The 16,688-nt window shown below is 36.2% G+C and overlaps 6 protein-coding genes across 7 annotated transcripts in view; 2 read left to right on the top strand and 4 right to left on the bottom strand.

Moving 5' to 3' along the window:
* Positions 1-3,735, bottom strand: part of Dnr1 (E3 ubiquitin-protein ligase defense repressor 1) — a 57,028-nt gene extending 53,293 nt beyond the window's left edge. Inside the window, exon 1 of the mRNA XM_076383341.1 lies at positions 3,138-3,735. Coding sequence (XP_076239456.1) covers positions 3,138-3,224 — 87 coding nt within the window. The 5' untranslated portion in view covers positions 3,225-3,735. The remainder of the gene's footprint in view (positions 1-3,137) is intronic.
* A 436-nt stretch (positions 3,736-4,171) lies between these two features.
* Positions 4,172-5,736, bottom strand: Vha13 (V-type proton ATPase subunit Vha13). Its single transcript, XM_076383471.1, has 4 exons — positions 5,594-5,736; positions 5,173-5,273; positions 4,996-5,094; positions 4,172-4,909 (listed from the first exon to the last, which is right to left on the bottom strand). Exons 1-4 carry the CDS (start codon positions 5,673-5,675, stop codon positions 4,835-4,837), a joined length of 357 nt encoding a protein of 118 aa, XP_076239586.1. The 5' UTR covers positions 5,676-5,736; the 3' UTR covers positions 4,172-4,834.
* A 459-nt stretch (positions 5,737-6,195) lies between these two features.
* Ltv1 (LTV1 ribosome biogenesis factor) lies at positions 6,196-8,438 on the bottom strand. The gene is made up of 7 exons (XM_076383434.1): positions 8,302-8,438; positions 7,646-8,204; positions 7,385-7,581; positions 7,187-7,315; positions 6,936-7,127; positions 6,619-6,867; positions 6,196-6,546 (listed from the first exon to the last, which is right to left on the bottom strand). The coding sequence occupies exons 1-7, from the start codon at positions 8,302-8,304 to the stop codon at positions 6,433-6,435; spliced, it is 1,443 nt and encodes a 480-aa protein (XP_076239549.1). The 5' UTR covers positions 8,305-8,438; the 3' UTR covers positions 6,196-6,432.
* Positions 8,439-8,630: 192 nt separating this feature from the next.
* On the top strand, positions 8,631-11,843 carry Arl6 (ADP ribosylation factor-like 6). Of its 2 annotated transcripts, none has more exons than XM_076383436.1 (3): positions 8,631-8,799; positions 11,263-11,442; positions 11,522-11,843. In XM_076383436.1, the coding sequence occupies exons 1-3, from the start codon at positions 8,715-8,717 to the stop codon at positions 11,731-11,733; spliced, it is 477 nt and encodes a 158-aa protein (XP_076239551.1). In that variant the 5' UTR covers positions 8,631-8,714; the 3' UTR covers positions 11,734-11,843. The 2 variants fall into 2 exon arrangements, with proteins under 2 accessions (XP_076239551.1, XP_076239550.1); XM_076383435.1 differs by having other exon boundaries at positions 8,631-8,892.
* Positions 9,040-10,982, bottom strand: LOC143182445 (uncharacterized). Its single transcript, XM_076383432.1, has 4 exons — positions 10,845-10,982; positions 10,288-10,763; positions 9,877-10,215; positions 9,040-9,805 (listed from the first exon to the last, which is right to left on the bottom strand). Exons 1-4 carry the CDS (start codon positions 10,900-10,902, stop codon positions 9,176-9,178), a joined length of 1,503 nt encoding a protein of 500 aa, XP_076239547.1. The 5' UTR covers positions 10,903-10,982; the 3' UTR covers positions 9,040-9,175.
* Positions 11,844-12,212: 369 nt separating the features above from the next.
* Phm (Peptidylglycine-alpha-hydroxylating monooxygenase) lies at positions 12,213-14,271 on the top strand. Its single transcript, XM_076383011.1, has 3 exons — positions 12,213-12,421; positions 12,533-12,751; positions 12,844-14,271. The coding sequence occupies exons 1-3, from the start codon at positions 12,290-12,292 to the stop codon at positions 13,513-13,515; spliced, it is 1,023 nt and encodes a 340-aa protein (XP_076239126.1). The 5' UTR covers positions 12,213-12,289; the 3' UTR covers positions 13,516-14,271.
* Positions 14,272-16,688: the final 2,417 nt, after the last annotated feature.

The raw sequence follows: 16,688 nt of genomic DNA, 5'->3' as shown, positions 1-16,688 counted from the left end.
ATCGTTTATTCGATGCTTTATGTTCTTCTACCTAACACCGATGCTTTTATTCTCTTAAGCTCCCCTTCGCGGCATCATTAGACACGATTTAATCGAAGCCCCTGTCCTCTACCCTGTTTCAGCAAATTAATATTTAATCTTCTTTGCAAGGGATACTCGGAGAAACCAGGTCACAATTCATAACTGTGTACGCGGTGAATTGTGCGACACAATGAAAAGGAAAAATGGCAGAGAAAGCTGACGGTACTTGGTAGAACATGGGGGCAAAGTTCTTAATTAATCCTATTAATTAGACACACAGTTGCCGTTACACCTGACGACGCGCCACACCCGACGAGAACTCGTTGCGACTACATGAACTCGCAGCCTGCACGGATTACGACGAAACAAGTAAAACAACTACAGCAAAATTATGTCGTCCCTTTCTTCTTTATGTTTACTAACAATATTATGGAAAAATGGAAAATCGAGGACTGCTGCCTTTCCTACCGGATTTGTAAGAGACGACAAAGGATTTGCTACTAATTAAAAACAAAAGGACGAACGGATTGACTTTTAGCGGGAAAATAATTTCACTTCGAGCAGAAGTGTCGGAAGAACTTGAAAATAGAATTTCTCGGAATCAGCCACGAGAAAGGAAGACGATCCCAAAGGAAGAAAATGGCTAGGAGCGCATTCGGCGACGGCAGGGATTCCTGTGGAACGCAATTAAGTGGCGTAATGAGATTCCTGCTACGGCCATGCTGGATCGGCCTCTTTACAACGTATGTTCGCGGTTTCGTATGAATTTAGGAAATAGTTCAACTTAAATGAACATTCCCGCGAACGTCAAAGAAAATTCGACGTCAAACCTACACTTAATTAATACGTTCCAAACTACGTCGCTCATTATCAGTTAAGATACACTTCGAGGAAAAACCAAACGCTGCGCAGCAGGCAACGAGGCACACAGGATGTGCCAGTAAACGCAAATTAGATATTGAAAATGCCTGCTACGCGTTCATTGCATCGACTCAAAGACACAAAGAGACACGTAAATATAATTTCGAAATCGAACTCCTACCAGTTTCGACCTAATTTTCTCGAAGCTGTCTTGATGGAAAATCGAAATAAAAGAAGATACTTATTTTGCAGATAGATACTCGTCTATTTCCCTTTCTTACATGCTCGGTCGAATTACTTTTCACAGGATGTAAAGAAAGTTTGGGTGAAGGTAGAGATGACAATGACGCACCGATACTTCACGGTAATGATGCAACAGCCGAGTCATGCTCGGGCAAAAGACGGACCTTCCGCACCGAACTTTTAATCTACTGACGGAGGAACGTAATCCTCCCGTAATTAGGAACAAATACTTTCGATAAGTAGCTCAGAGATCCTTCAAGAGAACGCCCTCAGCCTGAAAATAAATCTCCTCGGCGACCAAGCGGCTTAAACTAAAAACACGTTGGACAATTTCGTCGTTGTGGGCGAACATCAAGCATCTAATAATACGGTGCTCAGTGAAATTGCGACCCAGTTAGGCTCTGACCCACTTGGTTGCACCGTAATCATCGTCGAGTGCTCTACACGGATTGATGTTAGAGGTAAACATGCTGCTGCAAGACTAGATGCATCTAGGGTCTCGTTTGCATGGGACATCAGCTTGCTTGGTTGCCTTCGTGCGCTTCGAACGTGTACACTTCGTTCCAAAGACATTTTGATACAATTATTACGTTTCGTTGAATTTCGAGCGATCTCCGCGCCACGGTGAATTTCTGGAAAACACGCGCCATGCACCGAGCATGGGAATTTTTTAAGTATCACTGGAATCGACTCCTCCGAAAATAAAACACGGAATAATCGGTCTATCAAGGAGCGACCGGAGTAGGAAGCAACGACTCGGCGATGAGCGCGACACGAGCCAAGCATAATTTACTTTTAAAAGAAACCGGTGTTCTAAGTCGTTGTTTGCGTAAGTGATATCAGTTATACGAAGAGCAAACGGGTTCTTACATGCAGGGTACACAATAAACGACCAACACGAGCGATAGCAGCCGAAGGAAGGAACAAGGCTGCTTCACCTAACGTATCTCGTGCATACGCGCGACTGCCACACTACACACTGCAGGCAACCGATGTATCTTGCATCTATAAATAGAGCTAAACCCTAAAGAAGAACAGAGACATCGGCACTGGGGGAACGACCACCGAGGTTGTTGCGAGGTCACCCCAGGTCGGGTATAAATTAAATATACGATCGCTCATTCTTCTCGTCGATCAATTTCGACATGGAGTGGCAGGAGATAGACTAGGTTGTCAGTGGAAAATGGTCCACCAGCTAGGGAGGAACCTCGTGGTGACAGTCGGCGCGTCGAACACCGAATGAACACAGGTAAATCCGTCGATAAGTATATATCTGCGTAATTTGCATGTTCCTTAGTCGGTCGTCCACAGAATCGAGTCGCAGACGTGAAAAAAATAACGCTAAATTCGAGGTCGTAAACATGGTCATAAATTTGATGGAGGGCAGCGTACGACCTTGCTTCTTTGCCACCAGTATGCTCAAATTTCGAATTGCACAAACGAGTAGCCGAATGCTTTCGGAGCATCTGTTGCGCACGTGAGTTACGAGCTAGCCGTAAGGCACCGTTCACACAGCCTTCGTTTCGCGACGGTACGTTTCCGCGACCTATCCACTTTGCGAACAGTACGTGCAAGAATCAATCATTTGTTGTTGGAAACTTATCAGAAATCAGCAGGAAACGTTCGTTTCACCGATAGGCTTTAATATAGTTCCACAGGGGATAATAGAGTCGACAAAGAGTCGCGATAACTATCGGTCTGTTATTGTTTACAGTGGAAGAGATAGCGCTAGGACAAAGGACCGCTCTAACTTATTTACTTTGATACAGTTCGAGCTTTCTCGTTATCTCTACAATTCACGTAGTTATCTACAAAATACTAGAAGTAACAAACCATTTCCACCCGATCGAAGACATTAATATCTTTTGAGATCTCGTGACATTTGAAACTGTTTGGTAGCTAAAGAGAATGATCGAGCAAGGGTGACGTTGCAGAGAAAAAGACAAGAGAAGGTACTTAATTCTCTTCCAGTTTGATGATGGTAACAAAGGTATAACAATAAAATGACTCACCTTTTCGAGACACTCCTGACCAATGGCTTTGGGGTCAACTTGCACCTCGAGGATGACGGAGTTGGCTTGGCTGACGAGACACCACATCTTGTAGCAGGTTGTATCCAAGGTGATTCGGTAAACACACACCCTTCTCGCTCGGCAAGGCTTGCGACACGACTCCGAGGGGCCAAGGGGAACCAAAAACCAAAACGCACCGTTCACACAGAACTCTCGATGCGTTTATTTACGAGGATTTTTTCTTGGGAACCGCGACTGGTCGGCGACCGGTCTCACCCGGTACGTTCTTAATCATAACAGATTTAAAACGCGTACCCGTGCACAGCTGTCACTACGTCCCCACACACGACCTCGTATGTCGACAACGTGCTCGCGCTACAACTACCCGAACGCGTCTCGTCGGCTTCCATTTCTCGGTGCAGAATGGCACACGTACTGACTGTTCCGCGCTGCCACGATTAGTTCGCGAAATCGAATCACCTTTCGGTCTCTATAGAGTGGCGCTAGTGTTGTGAACGCACATCGCACACACACGCACTACGCGAAACCCAACGACCCATCGTCCGTGAGCGCGAGTCCTCGAGTGAAGGAAGGCTAGGTCTATACAGCTGATCCTCCCACCACCTCTACAACACTTTCCTTTCTACCTGCCCCTTTGACCAATCGCAGCTGTTCGAAACGGAAGCAACCAGTTACACCACACCTCGAGCTCTTTATTCAGCTGAGTCTGCGTACTGAAATAGAGCCAATTTGAAACGCAAGATACTTGCACGAGGTATTTAATTCTTCGCTTCAAGAGGTTGGAAATATATTTCTCAGGTATTTGTGTTACTTGTATCATTGCGTCAGTTTCTTACTGAAACTCTTGCTGCAATAGCCAGTGGTTCTTCGCGAATATTGAACAATTGAGAAGGGTTTTATGCAATGACGCGGGTTATGCAATTATAAACGAGATTTTATGTTATTTCTATTTGGAGGTCGACTAAGTAGATTTCAGTATCTTGATATAGTAAAAATTCCGAATAACATTTCAATAGGTTTTCGTTGGTTTTATTTTTGAACATTAATACTGTACAGATTAACGAGCTTACAGTGACAGGGTATACACATGAGGTAAAACTAATTGTTTCATCTAATATAACAATTAAAAAATCTGAAACAAACAAATTGTATTTTGTACACCGTCGCGAGAACCACGTTCGACCGGGAGCTTGTCTGTGATTCTTGGGAGGCTGTACAGAATTTTATAATTACTTGTGTCCTCGATGTAGCAGAATTATGGAATGACATCTAGCGACATATATTTTATGATGTACAATTTTTGCCACCACCCTAAATTGTAATATTTTGCACGTCATTCCAATATATCTAGGCCTTGATATATCACAATGACGACGACTCGTTTAATACATTTATATTACTACCGTGATACAGCTACTAATAACCTTTAAACTTTCCAATATGGTGGTAAAAGCTCAGCATAATTACGGTTACATTTATTGTCGTGTAGCAACTGCAGGAAAAATTCTAATTATTTCAGTACCACCATCTACGATTAAACGGTATACGCTTTCTCTGATAAAAGTACAACGTAACAGCAATAGATACATTTTAAGATATGGTAAAGTAAAGTACTTAATGTACATTTATAGCATAAGATGCAATATTTATAATTAGTCGACAGTGTTTCATGTGACTTAAACTTCGATGCGGTAATTCTTGTGCAACTCTGGTTTTATGTCATACACCAACTCCAAAATTTTAAGCATTACCTACGCAACACAAAATCATAGATATCAAAGACGTATTAAACTCTAAGTCACTGTAAGTTAAATGTATAAATTTTACACAGACTTACATTATTTTTGTGTACAATTACAGCTTGATTCATTTCTTCTATTTTGACTTTTGTATCAGCCTCTATACGTACAGCAACATCCTCTTTTGATCCCATGTGCTAAACAACACAACACAATACTGCTTGTAACACCTCTTATCCTCTATCTAAAGAACATTTCGCTCAAAAATTAAGTACCTTAGCTTCAAATTCACGAAACTGCTTTTCTCGTTCTTGTCTATATTTCTCAATTTCATCTTGAGCTTCTTCCTTTGCCTGCTTCAATCGGCGTGCTTTGCCTGTTGAAAAATGCAACAAGATCAGCAATTCCTTTTGCAGATTAATTTATTAGATTACACTAACAAAGGTTAGTTCAATTTTGTCACAAAAAATCACTCAATATTATACATGAATACCTACTAAATAAGTCATCACAAACAGTTTCACTGGTAAGGATAATCTTGGGCAAATAGATTGAAATACCACTTTTCAGTGCATTTAGAAGGTTACACCCATTTAAAGCCAAAGCTCAGGGTCACAAAGTAGTTGATCACAGTGCGTCGTACGTGCCATATATTCACATTAAAATATGAATTATAATGGTTAGATAGAAACTTACGTTTTCTAGCATCCGAAACTTTCTCTGCAGCTCTTTTTTCGGCTGCCAGAAGCTGCTGAATACCTTGCGTCTGGCTGGCCATCTTTGCAACGAACAGAGAGAACTGTGTTCTGAAGGAAAGAATCACAAATCGATCATATGACTTCAGAGTTTCCGTTGTTTGCCCCGCCTTAAACGGTGGCGCTTCGTCTCGTGCCCTCACGTGGTCACCGGTTCACGCAATTAATTAATGCACGAAATAACAATCAAACAATAAATAATAAAATCCACATAAATAATATCTAACAAAAAATTAGTATAAAAAAATATACAGTTCAGGCTATGCGATATGAATAATAATGTGTAAATTGTGTTATAAATTCTGTGATTTCGTTTTGAGGGTCAACTCATCAAATCGTTTCTCGCGCCATTCGATACTTCTTTCGATTATCGAATCAGTTTTTGAGTTGCGGTGCTGGTAGAGGAATAGCGTCGTTTCGGAAACTTTTTAATCGCGTTATTTTTTATCTGTGCAGTGATATTTCAAGAGAATGTTGGCGAAAATGTGTTCAATTAGTGGCAGAGCAACTTTGGAGATGAAAATTCGACTGCAAACGTAAGTTTTATTACAAATATCACGTATAATAAAATTTGCCCATTCGATCGTTACATCTCTAGATCGCGATCGGTCTTTGAGTCATTTTATACTTATCTATACTAATTCTAATTTGATATGGATTACTAGAAACAATTAAAAAGATATATTAAATATATTTAATATACATACAAATATCATACGTAATATACAATGATAAACGATGGTAAATTGTTTAATGTACAAAAAGGAAAGAATTTACATGTTAAAGTATACGATTTCCTTGTATATTTTGTCTATTGTTCAACAAAATCTTTTCTTGGCGTTTCTTCTCCTCCTTAAATGCTTCAGTGTTAGCTTTTCGCTCTACTCTCCTCTCCTGTAATTGATAATTCGACAATTAAATATTAGCTTATATCATGCCAACTCAGAATTATCAAATAAATCTTGCCTTTCTATATTCTTTAAGGGCTTTTTTCCTTTCTTTTCTTTCTTCAGGAGTTTCTCCTTTAGGTCTTACACTTAATGTACTTAATGTTGATTTCATAGTTTCTGCAATTGACTTAGGTCCCTTTGATTTACAATCTTCATTTTCCTGATCAAATTGAGCTAAAGTTTTAGCTGTTAGTTTACCAGATGCTCCATCTAAGACATTTTTTGGAATACCAGTTCTTGGATTGACTTTAATTTTTCCTGGATTCTGTAAAGAAGTTACTGATTGTTCATAGTCCTTTTAATCCAATTAAATTCTATTATCTAATGACATACCTTGGGTTCAGAAATTAGCTTAGGATGATTGTAAATATTACTGTATGTGCTAATTATACTTTCACAGTCCAATTTATCTCTTTCTCTTGCATCAACAACAAGTTCTTCTAAACTATTTTCATCCTCAGAGCTAGAATATTCTTTATCTAAAATTTTCATTTTATCTTTCATAAGTTGTGTCACATTCTCTGCCTAAAAAAGATATAAAAAAGTAATTTTTTTTACTTTGCAAGTACATTTCTAATACTTACATCCTCTTGTTGTTTCCCCTCAAATTCTGCTGCACACTGAAGGACCAAATCTGAATTTGGTTCTACATACCCCTCAATTTCATCACAATCCAAAGCACCAATTTCATTTTCATCATATGCTTCATACATCTAAAAAAATAATAATATATTAAACACTTCTTTTAGTTAAAAATATTCTGTATAATATGCAGTACTGACTTTCTCAAATTTGTTATCAAGTAGTGTCAGCTGTTCATTCCTTCTCATAACACTACTGCTCATTGAGTATTCTGTGAAACGTGACTTTGTTTCTTCATCTTTGAAAGTATACTGAGGTCCATTCAAACTATGCACTTCATCTTCTTCCTCATCAGATAAATCCATGTGTCCCTCAGATGAAATATCAGATGCATCATCTACATGAGTCATTTCATATGTATAAAATGTAAATTATTATATATATAAATATTTTTTACATACCATCATCTTCTTCTTCTTCATCTTCTGCTAACTCATCATCAGCATTAGCTAATTCTATAAAATTGTCTTCCAATTCATTATTTGGATCATTAAAGTCAAAGTCATCATCCAATGCAGCGACCACATCTGGATCCAAATCTAATTGTAATCCAGATACAGGTGCTGCCTTATTAAGAAGTCCAACTTTTTCCTCCACATTTGAAGCAAATACAGAAGATGGTAAATTAATTCTTGGAGCATCTTCTTTTTCTTTTGTTTTTGACTTATTTATACATTCTACACGCTGCCACTCTGCTGTCAAATTGTTAACATCTTTAAGATGTTGCAAATAATCATAGTCGTCGTCAAAATATATGCCATATTTTTGTTGCTCCTCTTTGCGTTTAGTATCGTCTACGTTTTTCTTTTCGTGTTTAGCGGCTTGAGTATCTCCCACAGGAACGAGAACACGTTGAGGTGCTGTTTCGTCGGCAATCAACGGATCTCTTTGTGAACGATGAACCAAATGAAATGTTACAGAATTCTTCTTGTCAATAAATTTCTTCGTTTTTCCTTTAGGCTGCAAATTTGATAAAAGTTTACATGTAATGTAGAGGTAACCTAGCATTAGGTACTTTGACCTATCACGTATTTAACAATTGTGCTTTAAAACTTACCATTTTTGCAACACTCCTTCTTCAATGGAAAACGATCCAAAATGTATTGATGCAAAAACAATTTAAATTGTTTACAAAGTGAACTTTACAGTCATTCCTACGATAAGTGTGCTCATGCAAACACGCACATGTGTTTCATCAGTGGTTATCAACTTCCCATAACAGTAGAATTGATACAATTGAAAGGAAAATTATACGATATTAATGTTGGGAACAGTTTTGTAATTTTTACGTAAAATATTAAAATCGAAGGAAATGTGGAAATTTGATAATATTCAAAATAAGTATAATAATTAACAAGAGAAAATTAGCCTTTGTTGTTATCCTTCTCCGTCGTTCAGATACTCAATGTCAACAGAGTTGATTATTGATATTCAATAAACACGTAACAATATTTTAAGGGAGAATAAAGGATGGGACTCTTTGACCGTTTAGCGAACCTTTTAGGTCTTAGGAAAAAAGAAGTAAACGTTTTAGTAGTGGGCCTTAACAATAGTGGTAAGTCGACGGTCATAAATAATTTCAAACGCGAGGATGACCGTTGCATAGACATAGTGCCCACTGTCGGGTATAATGTTGAAAAATTTTCATGTAAGTTAAAGATTGACGAGTGAACGACGTTGTTGAATGTTAAATTGATATGCTTATAATAATAATAATGTTACTTGCACTTGCATTGTTATGCTGATCAATTCCAGCACTAATTGTTCTTATGCAAGGAATCAAATATTCACACAGTGCTATAAAAGAGTTTATTTTTGCAAAAGGGAAATATATACATATACAAATGACATACAAAACAATAGATACATTGTAACTCGCTACAAACTACATAAGAAAATTATATATTATATGTTTATGTCTTATGTCTTCCTCATTTTTTATGAGATGTCTTTTTTTTCAATTGAATTGATTTTTTCCCACCTAAAGGCTTCACATTTTTTGTTGCTTCGTTATTTATCACCTTTGCTGGTGCATTCTCAGTTTTATTATGTTTAGTTCTTGCATCCAATGGATTTTTTTCAATAATTGTTATACCACTAATATTATCAATATCAGTAGCTGAAGAGAAATGAGACTCCTGATTCTTTCGATATGGAGTACTGGTAGATGGTCCATATAGCTTTGCAACTGACTTTCTTTCAGAATCTACTGCAGAAGGAATATTATTCTCTTGTTGCAATTCTAAATTGTTTTTTTCAAGCATTAATTTTGTCTGTTTTAATGTCTTTTGCTTCATTCTATTTTTAGTTAATGTAAATTTTGTAGTTTCAGTTCTTTTTTTATAAACAGAACTCTGCTTTTTAGCTTCTTTATTTTTATTTTGAGGAGAAATAGATTCTGCACTATGCTCAAATATTTTTAAAATATCTGAAGTCTTCTTTTTACTTTTTTTTTTCATTACTCTACTTATTTTTCGTTTTCTCTTTTGACGTATTGAAGATGTCTTTTCTGAACTTAGGAGTGTCTCCAAAAATCCTTCTTCCTCCTCACTGCTTAAATTCTAAAAGTAAAAATGATTTTTAGTCAAATATATATGACTTTACTTTATATGAGTTCAGGTTTTCAACATACATTAGTTTGTAATATAGTGTCATCATTGCTTAGTTTTGACCATATAAAAGGTTCTTTATCAAACATACAATCAAATGCTGCCTGCAGGTCTAACAATTGAAAAACCTGTAAAGAACTTTGTAGTTGCCGTCTTAATCTTTTATTTAATTTAGGTCTTCCTATTGTTGAATCCACTTCAATTTTGTATGGTCTAGTTTCATCAATAGCATATATAAGAAATATAATTATGTCTACATATGATTCATCTTCAACACAGTATACTCCCCTTAATTCTAAAATAAAGTCAGTATATCCAAAACTTGTTTGTAATTTACAGTCTTTTATATTAGAAACAGTGTCCTGAAACACAAAAATGTTTTTAACATTTTGTTACATGTATATCACCTGAACAAATGAATGAAAAATGTATACCATTAATGTATTATATTGTTCACATCGTATAAAGTAACAGTCAATATAATTTTTACACATTCTTAAGAAATGGGGTAAATTTTTTGGGTCATCAATAGAAAATTCAATTTTTAAATCATCTAAATCAATGGACATAGGCATTACCCATTTGCCTAAAGTACCTTTACCATCTTTAATTAAAATCTGCATACCAAAAGTGTTTTTTATATCATATTTATTTGACGGTGAAAATTTAAATACATATTCATTTTCCAAAAATTTAGTACAATAAAATCCAGCATATCTGTACAGCTCAGATTCAAAAATGGTCTGTACATTTACTACTTCATGAGCATATGCATTTATCTCCTCAGGATCAGTTGGTTTAGTCACAACTTTGACATCTTTGAAGCAGTATATATTCAAATTGCATGTCATTTCCATATTTATAGATCTCAGTTCCTTTATCTGCTTTCTCAGTTTATCTTTTACCATCTCTACAAATTGGATGATTACAAAATACAAGTTGTATTCATTAAAAATAACATTCTAGGGTTAGATTTTTAAGACTAGCTTACCTATATTCGTCTCTGGATTTTCTTCATTATTTTCAGCATTGTTAGTATGTGCCTCCATATTTACACTTAATTATTATTTTGTTGGAAATAGTTTAATATTAGTTTTAAATAATATCCCGCCAAAACACATTCACCCTGTTGTTATTCAGTAGTTCTCATTCATGTTTATGTTCGGCAGTCATGAAAGACAGGTGGCGCTTATTTTCCGAGAAGTCATACACATATGTATGTACTTCTCTGTCAATGTATTGAATGTATGTGTATATATGTGTATATTTAGCAATATACTCTTTATTTTACTTAATTTCTCGTCGTTCAACTCCATATTTTACAACTGCAGCATTATTACGATAATTTACATGAGGCGTTACTTATATGTAAATGACTGATTACTTCAGGATCTACTGTTCGTTTTCAGTTAAAAATGTCAATTTTACGGCATTTGACATGTCAGGTCACGATCGTCATAGATCATTATGGGAGCACTATTATAAGGATTGTCATGGTATTATTTTTATAATCGATAGTAGTGATAAGTTACGATTGGTTGTTGTCAAAGAAGAGTTGGATATGCTTCTGCAACATCCAGACGTAGCAGGTATACAATATTTATGTATTGATCGACGTAAAGAGTTGAAAAGTGTTCTCAATAATGTGTTCTATGTAAAACATTGTAGGTCGTAAAATACCAATACTCTTTTTGGCAAATAAAATGGATTTGCCAGATTCTCTAACTACTGTAAAACTTGTTGCTGGTCTTGGTCTTGAACGTATACAAAACAAACCTTGGCATATAAGAGCAACAAATGCAATTAGTGGTGAAGGATTACAACCAGGCATAGAGTGGCTCACAGATCAAATTCGTGATATCTTCATTAATAAAAGATAAAAATAATTTCGATATATTATAAAACACATTCTAACTTACGAATTTTTCAATCGTCTACGTTGAAACTTACTATGACCACGTATTCACCTATTTTAATAATTAAATCTAGTCATCAAGGAATCCGTCCTGTATAAGACAAATTTGAATAAAATTTTTTTTACAGCAATTGTCGACTAAATCAGCGTTTTTTTAAATTTGAATGTTTCCTAGAATTTAAATATTTGAATTTGAATTTAAATATTTGAATTTAAATATTTGAATTTAAATTCTACACTTCATCAGCACTGTAATCGATTTCCTAATCTGTTGATAACATTGTGAGTGATTCAGAATTGACATCTAGAGCCACTAAAAACTGGGGACAGAGAAAAATATGGGATGATATGTCTATTCTCATACTTAGTCAATGGTGATAGGAACTCTGATAAGATGATAAATCTAGTAATTATGTTGTTCGTGGTTTTATATACATTCGTGGCACTAGATGTATAGTATCGACCCGTAGCATTTGACAGGTGTAAGCGAATTTGAGTAAATATTTGTGAAAAGATTTTAAATGTTATTTAGAAAAATGAAAGGAAGCTATACACTCACAACGAGTGTTTTTCTCGTAGTGTTCTTCATGTTTACAGAATGTAGTAACGTGAAAAAGTATGCGTTACTTATGCCAAATGTTAGACCAAACAAGGTAAATACATCTAATAAATATGTAACTACATTCTGCATTTTTTTCGTAATATTAATGAGATGCATATTATAGTATTTGTATGTTGTTTCTGTGATATTGCATCCTTTGCAGGAAGAGTTGTATTTATGCACTCCAGTTAAAGTAGATACATCTCAAAATTACTATGTAATAGGATTTGAACCTAATGCAACTATGGCTACTGCCCATCATATACTTTTATATGGTTGTGGCAAGCCAGGTAGTTCAAAGCCTGTATGGAACTGTGGGGAAATGGGGCATCGTTTGGATGACAATGAAGATGCAATGGTTCCTTGTGCAGAAGAGTCTCAGGTATATGAAATATTGGAACATATAATTTCTAGACAATATCATATACCCAGAAATATTTATAACTAATTAATTTCATTGATATTTTCATATAGATATTATATGCTTGGGCTAGAGATGCACCAACACTAATTTTACCAGAAGGGGTAGGCTTTAAAGTAGGTGGAGACTCTTCAATAAAATATTTAGTTCTGCAGGTCCATTATGCCCACATTGATCACTTTAAAGATGGGAGAACAGATGACTCTGGTGTATTTCTTCATTACACATTGCAGCCATTAAATAAATTGGCTGGTGTTCTTCTCATGGGAACTTCAGGTGCTATACCTCCTAGAAGCACAACGTATATGGAAACAGCCTGTATGATAAAAGAGAACAAAACTATACATCCTATTGCATATAGAACACATACTCACTCTCTAGGGAAAGTAGTCTCTGGGTATTTGGTAAAGCCAGATTTTACATGGATAGAATTAGGCAAAAGAGATCCTCTAACTCCTCAGATGTTCTACCCTGTATATAACAAAGTTGCAGCAAGGCAAGGCGATCAAATAGCAGCGCGTTGTACGATGCAAAGTACACGCGATAGTTGGACGTACATAGGTGCAACTAAAGCAGACGAAATGTGCAATTTTTACTTAATGTATTACGTGGAAAATGATGAACCATTATCCATGAAATTCTGTTTTACTTATGGTCCTCCTAATTATTATTGGAAAGATGCTGGACTTTTTAACATTCCTAATGTTGAAGCGTCTAGTTTATAGTTTAATATCGATGTAAACTGTGTGGGATAGAAATTGGTATGCACAGAAGACTGTCTAGAAGGAACAGAGCATTTTATTTAATTGGTGCTATAGACTGGAACATGTTCTTTGACTATGACCTAATTTAGCGTGTATTTCGACATAAGTTCTGTCCAGTGTTCATGTACTTAAGTTATTGTTTGTCTTTTAGTTAGTTATTATTTAAAATTATTTATTATTTAGTATGTATTATATGTACTGCACAAAATAGTATTTCATTATACCATTTAACGATGCGTGTAGATGGTTATAGTGAAGTAACAGTAAGGTTTACCTTCGTTACGTCTTTCCTTCTTTAATAATAATTAATTACAGTATTGATTACTGTCCATGCACAATCAGCGACATTCCGCGACTTCCCTACAATTTCTGAGGATCTGCTTTCATTGAGATTTTCAGAGAGACTAACAATCTACAAAATACATTTTAACATAATATAGAAAGATTGAAAATCAGAAACATTCTGAACCATTTTAGCCAGTAATATTTTTTTAAATTAAGCGGCACGCTCCGAAAGTGTCTGTACATAGTAGAATTTCTGTAAAATCTTTGAACGACTGAAAGTAAAGCATATCCATAACATCCCTTAATACCACTTTACATCTAAATGTAATTTATAAAAATTATTTTCGAGAACATACAAAAGATGCGCAGGTTCGTTTCTATAAACTTGAACATATTCTATCAATATATTAATAAATGATGCATATGACAAACTGTGCGATTTACTCAATCCTGACTGCATTTATTTTTGAGCATTAGAATATAATAAACCATAAAATTTGACGGTACTTATGAATGAACTGACCTTTGATCACCGTTACAAGATCGTATTCGCTGAGTGTAAGATTACATTCATCGAAGCCGGTGAAAGGAGGTTCTGTAAAGTAAGTTTTTAGATAGGCCTGACCGGTTAGGATTAATTGACTCAAAGTAAACTTCCGAATTAATTAATTGTCGTGAAACCATTGTAAACGTCGCGTCAGTTCAGGTAGGTCAATCGAACGTAATCCTCGATGCAGAATTATATACTCACAAATGGAGTAAGTGTGATTCATTCATTCTAGATATATCCCTAAGAAAAACGAAAGAATTTGTTTCCTCTAATTTGATACACGAGTATGTCAGTATTTTGCAAAGTTTATTGTCCCGTAAAATGGGTCCTCATTAAAAGTATGTCGAGGAGCGCGGACGTACGTTTTCGGAAAACAAATGAACGGAGAAAGTGCAGTCACATGTAGAAGAATCTAATGAAGGTGTGGTTGAGCACTTCAAAATTTATTCAATCAAGCGCTGTTAGAAGAGTCGATACATACTATTTATTTATTTTTTACTGCGGGAAACCTGGCATTTACGTTTCGATAGATGTTTAATTGCTTTAAGATTCATAGTTATAAAAATATATTGTATTTTTTATGAGTTAATTGCACTGGTTCTCGAGTTACCATTTGCAAAATTGGAAACCGGTTTCTCTCGTTTCGTCGTTCATGTACAGGTCTTCTCTTCAAGAACGATTTAGTGTCAATGTTCACGCGTCTCGCCTATTACCTCTCTATGGAAAACAAATTATTCCTTTTAAAGCAACGTATATATAGAGGTACACTCTTTCTTTTTGATACGAGCTACACAATTTTTTTTGCGTTTTCTACTTTGGTCTATGAATGGATAGAGATGATTATCGCGGCCACAATTTTATATTCTATCGTTGAATAGAAAATCATATCGATTTCTCGATGAATTAGAAGACTATTACCGAAATAATATAACATTATGAAAGTAAAACTGACACGTGGCGGTGGCACGCTTAACTCTTCTGGCCCTCGGTGGTCTTCTTTTGTTCCCTTTCAAATCAGTAGTCGAGGTCAAGAATAAAACTCTCAAATTTAAAAGTGCTAGCTCATTGAAATTATTATATCGAAGACCTTTGGTATTTTATATTAAACTTGATCAAGTTTAACGGTACATGTCTGTTCAAACACTTCCCGTTTGAACTGGTAATGCAACTGGTGCCATTTGATCGTAGAAGATTCCAAAGCGATATGTATTGGACGTATAATATCGCTAATGTAGTTCTCAGAGAAAGTTAGACAAATATTGAATGCATCGATCGCGGTGAATATTTTTTCAGACGATGTGTTTAACTTTCGTTCCAGATTTCGTAACGCGCAACGTTGAAACGAAAACGAACTCTGTCTTGACGGGAATAAATAGCCGGAACTCTCTCTGCTAATGGAATGGATTTTCCTGATTTCAGTAATATTTTATCCTTTCTCGCGCGTCAGCGATCCCGATCTCCTGGATGGGTCTATGTCGTCGTCGTTCGACAGACAGGGTTCGGTAATGCGTCAATGAAAACGGCACGTCACGCGCACATAAAAGTATGATCGTCGGTAAAAGCATGTCTCGTCGTTAGGAAAGCGACTGGAGCACATGCAGCCCGATTGACTGAATACTCTGCAGGCAACTTCGAAAGTAAGGCCTCGATCACGTTTTGTTCGATGTCAGCTTGGCGCACACACCAAGTAGACACGGCTTGAGCTTCGTTTCCATTTTCTCTCTCTTATCGGCCTCTTCTTTTCGGTCGTGCCAATTCGTAAACCCCACTCGCTCGAACCTTCTTTTCGTTCGGTCTTACGCAATTTCATGTTCCGTCTACCATGCGTACTCCACCTGTCTGTAACAGAGAACCAGCTGGAAATTTCTTTCGGTAGAAGTTGCTACATCTGAAACTGATTGATGCAAATTATAATTTCGTCCCAGTATCCTATCTTCTTTATCGTAAGCATGGTCTCTATAATAAATCGAGTTTCCTGTTTGAAGGGTAATGCACATTGGGAGGAGTCGTATTTTACTCAGAGGAATAGTCGCAGACGTTAAAGTAGAGTGCTTTGAAAGTTTAGATTTAAAAACATATCTTGTCCATTAACGGTGAACGAGGCTACATTGCGTCGCCTTGGATGCGCGTATTTGTCAATGTGGCACATCTTCGAAGAATTCTCGCGAGAATAAACGAGCATTAAGCGCTCGCCTCTCGAAAACGTTTACGCGTTTTCTTTTCCTTTCAAAGACGGCAAATCGTGCGAGTATACATCAGCCTCCTGCAATCCCTTTTCTTTTCCAACTCGATCGATATT

Source organism: Calliopsis andreniformis, chromosome 8, assembly GCF_051401765.1.
Source record: "Calliopsis andreniformis isolate RMS-2024a chromosome 8, iyCalAndr_principal, whole genome shotgun sequence".
Classification (NCBI taxonomy): Eukaryota; Metazoa; Arthropoda; class Insecta; order Hymenoptera; family Andrenidae; genus Calliopsis; species Calliopsis andreniformis.
This window is presented reverse-complemented; position numbering and strand designations above follow the sequence as displayed.

Excerpts from the sequence above, each read along its gene's own strand:
- Vha13 (XM_076383471.1), bottom strand. The coding sequence starts at position 5,675 with ATGGCCAGCCAGACGCAAGGTATTCAGCAGCTTCTGGCAGCCGAAAAA. Across the intron at positions 5,274-5,593 it reads AGTTTCGGATGCTAGAAAAC|GCAAAGCACGCCGATTGAAG; the intron begins GTAAGTTTCTAT and ends ATTTTTCAACAG. Across the intron at positions 4,910-4,995 it reads TAATTGTACACAAAAATAAT|GTAATGCTTAAAATTTTGGA; the intron begins GTAAGTCTGTGT and ends TGTGTTGCGTAG.
- Ltv1 (XM_076383434.1), bottom strand. Across the intron at positions 7,582-7,645 it reads TGAAGAAGAAGAAGATGATG|ATGATGCATCTGATATTTCA; the intron begins GTATGTAAAAAA and ends TGACTCATGTAG. Across the intron at positions 6,868-6,935 it reads AGCTAATTTCTGAACCCAAG|AATCCAGGAAAAATTAAAGT; the intron begins GTATGTCATTAG and ends ACTTCTTTACAG.
- Arl6 (XM_076383435.1), top strand. The coding sequence starts at position 8,715 with ATGGGACTCTTTGACCGTTTAGCGAACCTTTTAGGTCTTAGGAAAAAA. Across the intron at positions 8,893-11,262 it reads TAATGTTGAAAAATTTTCAT|TTAAAAATGTCAATTTTACG; the intron begins GTAAGTTAAAGA and ends GTTCGTTTTCAG. Across the intron at positions 11,443-11,521 it reads GCAACATCCAGACGTAGCAG|GTCGTAAAATACCAATACTC; the intron begins GTATACAATATT and ends AAAACATTGTAG.
- LOC143182445 (XM_076383432.1), bottom strand. The coding sequence starts at position 10,902 with ATGGAGGCACATACTAACAATGCTGAAAATAATGAAGAAAATCCAGAG. Across the intron at positions 10,764-10,844 it reads AAATCCAGAGACGAATATAG|AGATGGTAAAAGATAAACTG; the intron begins GTAAGCTAGTCT and ends TCCAATTTGTAG. Across the intron at positions 9,806-9,876 it reads ACACTATATTACAAACTAAT|AATTTAAGCAGTGAGGAGGA; the intron begins GTATGTTGAAAA and ends TTTTACTTTTAG.
- Phm (XM_076383011.1), top strand. The coding sequence starts at position 12,290 with ATGTTATTTAGAAAAATGAAAGGAAGCTATACACTCACAACGAGTGTT. Across the intron at positions 12,422-12,532 it reads CAAATGTTAGACCAAACAAG|GAAGAGTTGTATTTATGCAC; the intron begins GTAAATACATCT and ends CATCCTTTGCAG. Across the intron at positions 12,752-12,843 it reads CTTGTGCAGAAGAGTCTCAG|ATATTATATGCTTGGGCTAG; the intron begins GTATATGAAATA and ends ATTTTCATATAG.